At 36.4% G+C, this 13,114-nt stretch overlaps 3 protein-coding genes and 2 pseudogenes across 4 annotated transcripts; 3 read left to right on the top strand and 2 right to left on the bottom strand.

Annotated features, from left to right (window-relative positions):
• The first annotated feature begins 2,779 nt into the window (after positions 1-2,779).
• On the top strand, positions 2,780-3,602 carry LOC119578106 (annotated as a pseudogene).
• Positions 3,603-5,643: 2,041 nt separating this feature from the next.
• On the bottom strand, positions 5,644-6,011 carry LOC119578108 (annotated as a pseudogene).
• Positions 6,012-7,795: 1,784 nt separating this feature from the next.
• LOC119578105 (pigment-dispersing hormone type 1-like) lies at positions 7,796-8,540 on the bottom strand. The gene is made up of 3 exons (XM_037925837.1): positions 8,419-8,540; positions 8,120-8,295; positions 7,796-7,903 (listed from the first exon to the last, which is right to left on the bottom strand). The coding sequence occupies exons 1-2, from the start codon at positions 8,509-8,511 to the stop codon at positions 8,152-8,154; spliced, it is 237 nt and encodes a 78-aa protein (XP_037781765.1). The 5' UTR covers positions 8,512-8,540; the 3' UTR covers positions 7,796-7,903; positions 8,120-8,151.
• Positions 8,541-10,452: 1,912 nt separating this feature from the next.
• On the top strand, positions 10,453-11,360 carry LOC119578102 (pigment-dispersing hormone type 1-like). 2 transcript variants are annotated; one of them, XM_037925832.1, is made up of 4 exons: positions 10,453-10,474; positions 10,675-10,768; positions 10,879-11,059; positions 11,253-11,360. In XM_037925832.1, the coding sequence occupies exons 2-3, from the start codon at positions 10,676-10,678 to the stop codon at positions 11,020-11,022; spliced, it is 237 nt and encodes a 78-aa protein (XP_037781760.1). In that variant the 5' UTR covers positions 10,453-10,474; position 10,675; the 3' UTR covers positions 11,023-11,059; positions 11,253-11,360. The 2 variants fall into 2 exon arrangements, with proteins under 2 accessions (XP_037781760.1, XP_037781761.1); XM_037925833.1 differs by having other exon boundaries at positions 10,879-11,031; positions 11,253-11,335.
• Positions 11,361-11,497: 137 nt separating this feature from the next.
• LOC119578107 (pigment-dispersing hormone type 1-like) lies at positions 11,498-12,305 on the top strand. The gene is made up of 3 exons (XM_037925838.1): positions 11,498-11,605; positions 11,852-12,018; positions 12,217-12,305. The coding sequence occupies exons 1-2, from the start codon at positions 11,513-11,515 to the stop codon at positions 11,993-11,995; spliced, it is 237 nt and encodes a 78-aa protein (XP_037781766.1). The 5' UTR covers positions 11,498-11,512; the 3' UTR covers positions 11,996-12,018; positions 12,217-12,305.
• The last annotated feature ends 809 nt before the right edge of the window (positions 12,306-13,114 follow it).

Here is a 13,114-nt window from a genome sequence, read left to right as displayed (position 1 = left end):
CCCAACATTGTGAACCCACCCATTATATATATATATATATATATATATATATATATATATATATATATATATATATATATAATGTATATATACATACATATATATATTGTAAATACACACAGGTTACGTGTTGCCATCTATCTGAGTTTCTACGAACGTATTCGTGACCATATATGTAATATCTATGGAGAGTATTTCCTTTCGTTTTGCGCAGTTTTCAGTTGATTTCAACGAACAGATGCGTCACGTGACATGAGGAGGAATGTACTTCCTAGTAAGGAATTAATTTCAAAATTCAAGTTTGATGACAGTCTATTGTATATTTGACTCATACTACAAGTATGTAAATAGTTAAATAAGGTTGATTCCAGCAAAATTCCAGTGTATGTCAACAAATATATGGGGAAAAATTGTATCGGGTTAATGTTGCAACATTTACTTTATCAAGGAGGAAGTGTGGAGGAAGCCGGCGTCGTCATGGCAAAGGTATTCTGAAAGTGGGTAAGATAGTGGCATTAGTTGGGAAAATTGAAATAGCTGTTTCTTTTCCTCTTATTTCAGGTTAGCCAAAGATCTCTTCTGTTTAGTAATAGTCGATAATATCACCTACTTAAGCGTTTAGTTTCCTAGCATTAGCAGTTGTCATATTCCTCTTATCATTGTAAACACTTATTACTACTGAAGCTGATTCACCGATTCTTACCTTTCTGTAGCACGTAGTTTTCCCTTGATTGTCTATCTCCTCCCAGCGTCGGTCATGACCTTGGGGATCCCCAGGAGGGAGTTGATCAGCTCCGAGTTGCGCTTGTGAGGTCCCGCGAAGAAGGCCGAGGGACCCTGAGCCACTTGCAGGATCTGCGCCGCCAACTCGGACACCATCTGTTGGTCATGGCATAGAATAGCAAATATTTATTGATAAGCACTGATGTCAGTATTGGATGTCACAGTCTAAATCATTTCTTTTTATGCAGTACATCATATTGGCCAAACTTTAGCACTTGCCTCACGCTCTGGGTACTGCAAGTTTTCGGCGAGAGTCAGCTGAAGACTCACAACCATCGCCACCAGGAGGATGACCACAACGGCGCTGCGCATTCTGAGTAGATTCGGTTCATATTTTTTTATCAGTTATGACTATCCCACATCTGTTAGAATAAGTCTATACGGTCTGTAGAAACTATATGACTACGGCTTGAAAAGCAATAATAATTAGGACCCAATAAAATCTATAAGTGATATGTGCAAAAGAAAGAGATAGAAAGAAAGATAAGTGTGTGCAAAATCGTTATTAAGAGCCTCCAAACCTACTTGTGTGTTATCAGGATCGGTTTCGAAACCGTAATGATACAAGATGCCCGTCGACCTCCTCTTTTATAAGTCGCTTCACCCTCAGCGACTCGCCCACTCTTTAACACTTCCACCTCGCTTCTTCTGTTGAGATTCCCGCGAGTTTATCAGTCGTGAGGATTTCTTTAAATTAAGCGATTATACTGTTGTTATTTATCAGACAGCGTTTGTCGTTTTAAGTTTTCTTTCATTTTCCAAAGGATTTTTTTCTTTATGCTGGCTTCACGCTCTATGTAAGCCTATTCTGCTGTGATATACAAAACCTGAAAACACACCTAATCACGTATTGAAGGTGATAGTGGAGAAAACAAGATGCTTCATACATATTTTACAAGCATCACCAAACTACTTTTACAACTATTACTACTAAAACTATTCCTACTACTGATAATTCTAATGATATGGTGATAACAACAATAACGATTATAATAGTGGTAGTAATAAAAATAGCAACAGTGATAGCAATAATGATAATGATGATTACTTTTTCAACATTAATTTAGTAACCCTAACTCACAGATGACCAAAATGTTCAAAAGTTTGGTTTTAATTGTGATTTATTCATTATTTAAAAATCTTTTCTTTCCTTACTGTTTTCCTCTCTAAAGCTTGACCTTTCATAGTGTCTAAAAGTGACACTCTTACTTCCATCTCCTGTTTATCCTACCACGCACACCACACACACACACACACACACACACACACACACACACACACACACACATGGACATGCAGATTTATAAACACATATGCACACACCCATGTGTCACACACATATATACGTGTGTGTGTGTATGTTTGTGCTATATATATATATATATATATATATATATATATATATATATATATATATATATATATATATATATATATATGAAAGATGAAGCTTTAGAGGAGCAAAGAAAGAAAAGAAATGTTTTAGTTGATGAACAATATACATTTTAAACCAACCTTTAGACATCTTGGTCACATGATCATCACATCATCAGAATTATAATTACTAGAAATATCAGTAAGAGTATTTTAGTGATGGTTGTAGAATGTGTATGAAGTTCTTGATTTTTTCCATCATTAATATCCTTAGCAAGTGATTGGATGCGTCTTTGAACATTTCATATGTGACAGCAGAATAGACTTTCAATGGAGTCGAGTAGTTTGCGTGATAAAATATGGAATAGAAGGAGATAATCAACTATAAACCCTTTTTGGAATATGCAATGAACTTTAAAACGACAAATGCTGTCTCAAAAATAACAAAATAACGACCTTAAAGAAAATCCTCACGACTGATAAACTCGCGGGTGTCTCAACAGAAGAATCGAGGTGGAAATGAGTAAGAGTGGGCGAGTCGCTGAGGGAGAGGCGACCTATAAAAGAGGAGGTCGACGGGCATCTTCTTTCAATTTCTAGGTAGCCAGCTACATAGCTTCCCTTCCCCTCCTTAACCTAAGGAATCCTCCTCCTCTCCCCCCCCTTTAGTTCATATCACTGAAATCTTGTATCATTACGGCTTCGAAACCGATCCTGATAACTCACAAGTAGGTTTGGAGGCTCTAAAAAGACGATTTTGAAGACATTATTTATTTATTTTTCTCTTGCACATATCTTTTATAAATTGTACTAGGTCATAACTGTTATTGCTTGTCAAGTCGTAGTCAGATAGTTTCTACAGGTCGTTTTGAATCATTTTGACATATGTGGGATAGTTTATACCAAATAGATAAAATATCATCCAAATCTACCCAGAATGCGCAGCGCCGTTGTGGTCGTCCTCCTGGTGGTGATGGCTGTGAGCCTTCAGCTGACACTCGCCGTCAACTTGCAGTACCCAGAGCGTGAGGCAAGTACTAAAGTTTGGCCCATGTGATGCACAGTATATATATATATATATAAAATATATTTTATATTATATATATATATATATATATATATATATATATATATAATATAATATATATATAATATATATATTTTATATATATAATTTATTAATTAATTATTATTATTATTATTATTTTGCAAAGCGTGAAATCTAAAACTGAAAGCGTGTTAAACAATGTTTACTTTTATGTGACGGACCACTAAATCTTTGATGTTTTATGACGTGATAAACAGACGGTGTCCGAGTTGGCGGTGCGATCCTGCGCGTGGCTCAGGGACCCTCGCTTCGTCGCGGGACCTCACAAGCGCAACTCGGAGCTGATAAACTCCCTCCTGGGACCCCCAAGGTCATGAACGACGCCGGAAGAAGATGAAAAGAAAATCTATTGACTTTCTGGTACAGTTCATTCTCGTTCGGATTCATCTTTTCAAACAAGAATATATGTACTGTAGGCTGAAATAGGGATATCTCATAGTACTATACTTTTAAGGTGCACTGGTGAACCTGAATTAGAAACAATATAAGTCAGAAGGTAGGAAACAGAAATTTCAAAATTCTTTTTAACTAATGCTATTGTCTTCCCCTTCCAGAACCCCCTGGCCATGACCACGCCGACGTTTTCCCACACATCGTGCTCATTAGATCAATCCTCCTTGAAAAAATAAATTTTTGCAACATTAACGCGATGCATTTTTTTTACCAATATATTCCTGACATACACTGACAAAATTTTTTTGTTAGAACAACCCCTTACATAACTAGATACATACTTATGGCGTGAAACAAATATACATGTGTGAGTATATATATACACATATAATTGCAGACTTTTAAGCTAGTTCCTGCGAAGAGCTTCGGCCCAGACCTATTGACTTATGTCATGACACCATACCGCATAATCTGGTGCAGAAATCTGATGATAATAATGTGTAATATCAGTATCTCCATATCTGAACAGCCTCTGGGTTTTTTCTCTAAAAATTTTAGATATTTTAAACTTATTTACCCCCCCCCTCAAAAAGTTTACTTTAAGCTCAAATTTTAACCACTGGATGTACAAGCCCCCAGATGAAGAGCAGCCTTTATAGCCCGGGAACATCCTGATTCCAAAAATTGGGATAATATGTCTATGTGAAGCAAATGTTAGATGGTTTTAGACTCACGGACGGAAAGACGGAACTTGCTGTTTATATATGTATACACACACATTCACAATGCTAGGCATCAAATCCTTTGCATTTTGGACTTTTCCTGTAATATATACAATATACCTGTTAAACTGCTGCAAGTAGCTTATACGCACGTTGGATGACCTGTAAAGGCTGAAAGAGTAAATATATTTACTTAGAATGTCGGGATTTTCTTGCTGCTTCCCCCCCCCCCTCCCGTTGGTGTCCATCCACAACACTGCATATTAACTCCTCAAAGGGAAAGGGAAAATAAAAATACAATATAAGGATGACAAAGTGCCACCCATACGTTAAGTGTGTAATTGCTCTAAAAAAAATTGCCTGGTCACAATAACCTATTTACATTCCGTCCCACAATTTGTGTGGGAGGTACATTATAGATGTAAATTGACAGACCAGTTGTGGGACATCTCTACTGATGGTACTGACTCCAGTTTTCGTGCAAAAGAACAGCCCAAAACAAAATTCAGAGAAAAGATTGTGAAACACATTATGCTCTGGTATAAACTTTTGTTTTCCTTTTTTCTTAATATGGCCTCATTGATCTTTTTGAAATCATATATTTTACTACTGGCGTTACAATATGATGCCCAGCATTGTGAACCCACTCATGTATATATAAAAATTGTGTGTGTGTGGGGGGAATATGGATGGATGGTTACGTGTTGCCATCTTCTGTGCTTCTACGAACGTATTCGTGACCATATAATTTCATATCTGCGTAACGTGACCCTGAGGAGCAGGAATGTACTTTCTAGTAAGGAATTAATTTTAAAATTCAAGTTTGGTGATAGTCTATTGTGTATTTTACTCTAAATATAAGTATGTAAATAGTTAAATAAGGTTTATTCCAACAAAACTCCAGTGTATATTAATAAATATATTGGCAAAATTAATTGGGTTAATGTTGCAACATTTATACTATCAAGGAAAGGGAAACGTGGAGGAAGCCGGCGTCCGTCATGGCAAAGGTATTCTGAAAGTGGGTAAGATAGTGGCATTAGTTGGAAAAACTGAAATAGCTGTTTCTTTTCCTCTTATTTCATGTTAGCCAAAAATCTTTTATTGTTTGGAAATTTGCGATAATATCACCTACTTAAGCCTTTAGAGTTTTTCTAGCATTAGCAGTTGTCATTATTCCTATTATCATTGTAAACCTTATTGCTGCTAACGCTGATTCAGCGATTCTTACCTTTCTGTAGCACGTAGTTTTCCCTTCATTGTTTATCGCCTCCCAGCGTCGTTCATGACCCTTTGGGGGTCCCCAGGAGGGAGTTTTATCAGCTCCGAGTTGCGCTTGTGAGGTCCCGCGACGAAGGCCGAGGGTCCCGGGGCCACGCGCAGGATCTGCGCCGCCAACTCGGACACCACCTGTTTGGTCATGGCATAGAATAGCAAAAATATATTGGTAAACACTGATCAGTATTGGATTTCACCCGTCTAAATCATTTCTTTTTATGCAGTACATCATATTGGCCAATTTTTACCACTTGCCTCACGCTCTGGGTACTGCAGTTTTTTGGCGAAGTCAGCTGAAGACTCACATCCATCGCCACCAGGAGGACGACCACAACGGCGCTGCGCATTCTGAGTAGATTCGGTTCATATTTTTTTATCAGTTATGACTATCCCACATCTGTCGAATGATTTATATACGGCCTGTAAAACTATATGGACCGCTTGACGAGCAATAACAGTTAGGACCCAGTAAATGTTTAAGTGATATGTTCAAAAGACAGTGAGAGTAAGATCCTCCAAACCTAGTAATAAGTAATTATATATATATATATATTATATATATATATATATATATATATATAATATATATAATATATAATATATACGACCACAACGGCGCTTTCGCATTCTGGGGAGATACGGTTTTATTTTATATGTATCATTATGGCATCCCACAACTGCTAAAATAATTTTATACGGCCTGTAGAAAATATTTGACTACGCTTGACAAACAACAGGTAGACCAATAAAATCTATACTTGATATGTGCAAAAGAGAAAAGAAGAAAAAGTCTTTATGAGCCTCCAACCTACTTGTGTGTTATCAGGATCGGGTTTTGAAGCCGTAAAAGATACAAGTGCCGTCGACCTTCTCTTTTATAGGTCGCCTCACCCTAAGCGAATCGCCCTCTCTTCCTCCTTTCCACTCGCTTCTTCTGTTGAGGGACCCGTGAGTTTATCAGTCGTAAACTCTTGTTATTTTGTTATTTTCTAACGTTGTTGTTTTAAAGTTCACTACTATTCCTTTTTTTTCTCCTATTCTAGATTTCCCTTCGAAACTACTCTGACTTGAAACTATATTGAGAATCTATTCTACTGTCATATAAACGTTTTGTTCAAAAACACATCAATTCACTTGTTCTAGATATTATAATGGAGAGAATCAAAAACCCTTTATACACATTTTACAAGCACTAAAATATCACTAAAATACTCCTTCTTAAATTTTTACTACTGATGATATGATGATCATGTGACAAACCTGTCTAAAGGGTTGTTTAAGATTATTTTGTTTAACTAAATCTTTTCTTTTCTTTCTTTGGTCTATCTCTAAAGCTTAACCCTTCACTATATAACACACACACACACACACACACACACACACACACACAACCCCACACACACACACACACCCCACACATATATATTTTAAAATATATATATATATATATATATATATATATTATATATATATATATATATATGTATTAATATATAATATATATATAATATATATATATATAAAAATTATATTATGTACACACACACACACACACACACACACACACACCCCCACACACACAACACCACACACATATTATATTTTATATATATATATATATTAATATATATATATATATAAATTTACCCACACCCCCACACACACACATATATAATAAAATATATATATATATTATAAATTATATATTATATTATAAATATATTTTTATAAAATTCGAGGAAAAGATTGTGAAACACATTATGCTCTGGGTATAAACTTTTGTTTTTCTTTTTTTCTTAATATGGCCTCATTGATCTTTTTGAAATCATATATTTTACTACTGGCGTTACAAATATGATGCCCAGCATTGTGAACCCACTCATGTATATATATATATTGTGTGTGTGTGGGGGGGAATATGGATGGATGGTTACGTGTTGCCATCTATCTGTGCTTCTACGAACGTATTCGTGACCATATAATTTCATATCTGCGTAACGTGACATGAGGAGCAGGAATGTACTTTCTAGTAAGGAATTAATTTCAAAATTCAAGTTTGATGACAGTCTATTGTATATTTGACTCTAACTATAAGTATGTAAATAGTTAAATAAGGTTGATTCCAACAAAACTCCAGTGTATATTAATAAATATATTGGCAAAGTTATATTGGGTTAATGTTGCAACATTTATACTATCAAGGAGGAAGCGTGGAGGAAGCCGGCGTCGTCATGGCAAAGGTATTCTGAAAGTGGGTAAGATAGTGGCATTAGTTGGAAAAAACTGAAATAGCTGTTTCTTTTCCTCTTATTTCATGTTAGCCAAAGATCTTTTATTGTTAGGAATTAGCGATAATATCACCTACTTAAGCCTTTAGAGTTTTCTAGCATTAGCAGTTGTCATTATTCCTATTATCATTGTAAACACTTATTGCTGCTAACGCTGATTCAGCGATTCTTACCTTTCTGTAGCACGTAGTTTTCCCTTCATTGTTTATCGCCTCCCAGCGTCGTTCATGACCTTGGGGATCCCCAGGAGGGAGTTGATCAGCTCCGAGTTGCGCTTGTGAGGTCCCGCGACGAAGGCCGAGGGTCCCTGAGCCACGCGCAGGATCTGCGCCGCCAACTCGGACACCATCTGTTGGTCATGGCATAGAATAGCAAATATATATTGGTAAACACTGATGTCAGTATTGGATTTCACAGTCTAAATCATTTCTTTTTATGCAGTACATCATATTGGCCAATTTTTACCACTTGCCTCACGCTCTGGGTACTGCAAGTTTTCGGCGAGAGTCAGCTGAAGACTCACATCCATCGCCACCAGGAGGACGACCACAACGGCGCTGCGCATTCTGGATAGATTCGGTTGATATTTTTATCTATCAGTTATGACTATCCCACATCTGTCAGAATGATTATATACGGCCTGTAGAAACTATATGACTACGGCTTGACGAGCAATAACAGTTAGGACCCAGTAAAATGTTTAAGTGATATGTTCAAAAGACAGTGAGAGTAAGATCCTCCAAACCTAGTAATAAGTAATATATATATATATATATATATATATATATATATATATATATATATATATATATATATATATATATATATATACGACCACAACGGCGCTGCGCATTCTGGGTAGATACGGTTGATTTTATATGTATCAGTTATGGCTATCCCACAACTGCTAAAATAATTTTATACGGCCTGTAGAAAATATTTGACTACGCTTGACAAACAACAGGTAGACCAATAAAATCTATACTTGATATGTGCAAAAGAGAAAAAGAAGAAAAAAGTCTTTATGAGCCTCCAAACCTACTTGTGTGTTATCAGGATCGGTTTCGAAGCCGTAATGATACAAGATGACCGTCGACCTTCTCTTTTATAGGTCGCCTCACCCTAAGCGAATCGCCCTCTCTTCCTCCTTTCCACCTCGCTTCTTCTGTTGAGGCACCCGTGAGTTTATCAGTCGTAAGCTCTTGTTATTTTGTTATTTTCTAGACGTGTTGTTTTAAAGTTCACTACATATTCCTTTTTTTTCTCCTATTCTAGATTTCCCTTCGAAAGCTACTCTGACTTGAAACTATATTGAGAATCTATTCTACTGTCATATAAACGTTTTGTTCAAAGACACATCAATTCACTTGTTCTAGATATTAATAATGGAGAGAATCAAGAACTTCATACACATTTTACAAGCACTAAAATATCACTAAAATACTCCTTCTTAAATTTTTACTACTGATGATATGATGATCATGTGACAAACCTGTCTAAAGGGTTAGTTTAAGATATATTTTGTTTAACTAAATCTTTTCTTTTCTTTCTTTGGTCTATCTCTAAAGCTTAACACTTCACATATATAACACACACACACACACACACACACACACACACACACACACACACACACACACACACACACACACATATATATATATATATATATATATATATATATATATATATATATATATATATATATATATATATATATATATATATATGTGTGTGTGTGTGTGTGTGTGTGTGTGTGTGTGTGTGTGTGTGTGTGTGTGTATGTTTATATATCTGCATGTCCATGTGTGTAAATTGAGAAACAGAAGATGGAAGTGAGAATATCTTTTTTATACACTATGAAATGTCAAACTTTTGAGACAAAGTATGGAAAAAGAAAACAAATTTAGCTGAAGAACAAATTACAGTTAAAACCAACCTTTTAAAAATCTTGGTTATCCGGGAGTTAGGGTTACTAAATTACCTAATGTTGAAAATGTCACCATCTTCATTATTACTATCATCTACTACTATTGTTATTACTACCATTATAATCACCATTAATGTTATCATCATACCATTAGGATTATAAGTAGTAGTAATGTTTTTAACAGTAATAGTAGTAAAAGTAGTTTAGTGATGCTTGTGAAATGTGTATGAAGCATCTTTTTTCTCGCCACTATCAACTTCTTCAATACGTAATTAGGTGTTTTCAAGCTTATATATATCACAGCAGAATAGGCTTTCATAGAACAAGTTAACATAGAAAAAACTACAACTTTAAAATCTTTCTGGAAAATGCAAGAAAATTTAAAACGGCAAACGCTGTCTGAGAAATATCAAGAGTATAATCCCTTAATGTAAGGAATTCCTCACGACCGATAAACTCGCGGGAGTCTCAACAGAAGAAGCGAGGTGGAAATGAGGACGAGTGGGCGAGTCGCTGAGGGAGAGGCGACCTATTTAAGAGGATGTTGACGGGCATCTTGTATCATTACGACTTCAAACCTGATCCTGATAGCACGCAAGTAAGTATTGTTTTTTTTTAAGACAATATTAGACCCATTGATCCTACTTCTATTTCTTTCTTTAAAACATATTTTAAAGGCTTTATTTAGTTCTAAATGTCATTGTCAGTCAAGTCATGGTTCAAAACGCTTTTACAGACCGTCAAGATTAATTTCGATAGATCTAGAATAATCATACAAAATTAATTGAATCTACCCAGAATGCGCAGCGCTGTTGTGGTCGTCCTCCTGGTGGTGATGGCTGTGAGCCTTCAGCTGACACTCGCCGTCAACTTGCAGTACCCAGAGCGTGAAGTAAGTGCTAAAGTTTGGCTAAGTCAGACTAAGAAATCCTACACCGATTCAGTGTTTATTTCTGTATGACAGACCATTCAGTCTTGGCTATTCTATGCCGTGACCAACAGATGGTGTCCGAGTTGGCGGCGCAGATCCTGCGCGTGGCTCAGGGGCCCTCGGCCTTCGACGCGGGACCTCACAAGCGCAACTCGGAGCTGATCAACTCCCTCCTGGGGATCCCCAAGGTCATGAACGACGCCGGAAAGAGATAGACAATGAGGGTGAATCTACTACGGCAAATAAACTGAAGTAATGCAGAATGATTATGATGATTATATGAATAATGGCAACTGTTAACGCTGGAAAACTCCAAAGGCTTAAATAGATGATATTATCGATGATTACTAAACATAAAAGATTTTTGGATAACATGAAATACGAGGAAAAGAAACAGCTATTTCATTAAAAAAAAAAATAATGCCACTGTCTTACCCACTTTCAGAATACCTTTGCCATGACGACGCCGGCTTCCTCCACACTCCCTCCTTGATAGAACAAATGTTGCAACATTAACCCAATATAACTTTGCCAATATATCTATTGATATACACTGGAGTTTTGTTGGAATCAACCCTATTTAACCATTTGCATAATTAGAGTATGAGTGAAATACACAATAGACTATCACCAAACTTGAATCATTTTGACATATGTGGGATAGTTTATACCAAATAGATAAAATATCATCCGAATCTACCCAGAATGCGCAGCGCCGTTGTGGTCGTCCTCCTGGTGGTGATGGCTGTGAGCCTTCAGCTGACACTCGCCGTCAACTTGCAGTACCCAGAGCGTGAGGCAAGTGCTAAAGTTTGGCCCATGTGATGCACAGTATATATATATATATATATATATATATATATATATATAATATATATATATATATATATATATATATATTTATTTATATAATTTATTAATTAATTATTATTATTATTATTATTTTGCAAAGCGTGAAATCTAAAACTGAAAGCGTGTTAGACAATGTTTACTTTTATGTGACGGGACCACTAAATCTTTGATATTTTATGACGTGATCAACAGACTGTGTCCGAGTTGGCGGCGCAGATCCTGCGCGTGGCTCAGGGACCCTCGGCCTTCGTCGCGGGACCTCACAAGCGCAACTCGGAGCTGATCAACTCCCTCCTGGGGATCCCCAAGGTCATGAACGACGCCGGAAGAAGATGAAAAGAAAATCTATTGACTTTCTGGTACAGTCTCATTCTCGTTCGGATTCATCTTTTCAAACAAGAAATATATGTACTGTAGGCTGAAATAGGGGATATCTCATAGTACTATACATTAAGGTGCACTGGTGAACCTGAAATTAGAAACAATATAAGTCAGAAGGATAGGAAACAGTAATTTCGAAATTCTTTTTAACTAATGCTATTGTCTTCCCCTTCCAGAACGCCCTGGCCATGACGACGCCGACGTCTTCCACACATCGTGCTCATTAGATCAATCCTCCTTGATAAAATAAATGTTGCAACATTAACGCGATGCATTTTTTTTACCAATATATTCACTGACATACACTGACAAGAATTTTGTGTTAGAAACAACCGTACATAACTAGATACATACTTATGGCGTGAAACAAATATACAATGTGTGAGTATATATATACACATATAAATGCAGACTTTTAAGCTAGTTCCTGCGAAGAGCTTCGGCCCAGACCTATTGACTTATGTCAGTGACACCATACCGCATAATCTGGTGCAGAAATCTGATGATAATAATGTGTAATATCAGCATCTTCATATCTGAACAGCCTCTGGGTTTTTCTCTGTAAATATTTTAGATATTTTAAACCTATTTACCCCCCCCTCCTCAAAAAAGTGTTACTTTAAGCTCAAATTTTAACCACTGGATGTACAAGCACCAGATGAAGAGCAGCCTTTATAGCCCGGGAACATCCTGATTCCAAAAATTGTATAATATGTCTATGTAAAGCAAATGTTAGATGGGTTTTAGACTCACGGACGGAAAGACGGAACTTGCTGTTTATATATGTATACACACACATTCACAATGCTAGGCATCAAATCCTTTGCATTTTGGACTTTGCCTGTAATATATACAATATACCTGTTAAAACTGCTGCAAGTAGCTTATACGCACGTTGGATGACCTGTAAGGCTGAAAAGAGTAAATATATTTACTTAGAATGTCGGATTTTCTTGCTGCTTCCCCCCCCTCCCGTTGGTGTCCATCCACAACACTGCATATTACTCCTCAAGGAAGGAAGATAAAAAATACAAATATAAGGATGACAAAGTGCCACCCATACGTTAAGTGTGT

Source organism: Penaeus monodon, chromosome 10 (genome assembly GCF_015228065.2).
Source record: "Penaeus monodon isolate SGIC_2016 chromosome 10, NSTDA_Pmon_1, whole genome shotgun sequence".
Taxonomy (NCBI): domain Eukaryota; kingdom Metazoa; phylum Arthropoda; class Malacostraca; order Decapoda; family Penaeidae; genus Penaeus; species Penaeus monodon.
This window is presented reverse-complemented; position numbering and strand designations above follow the sequence as displayed.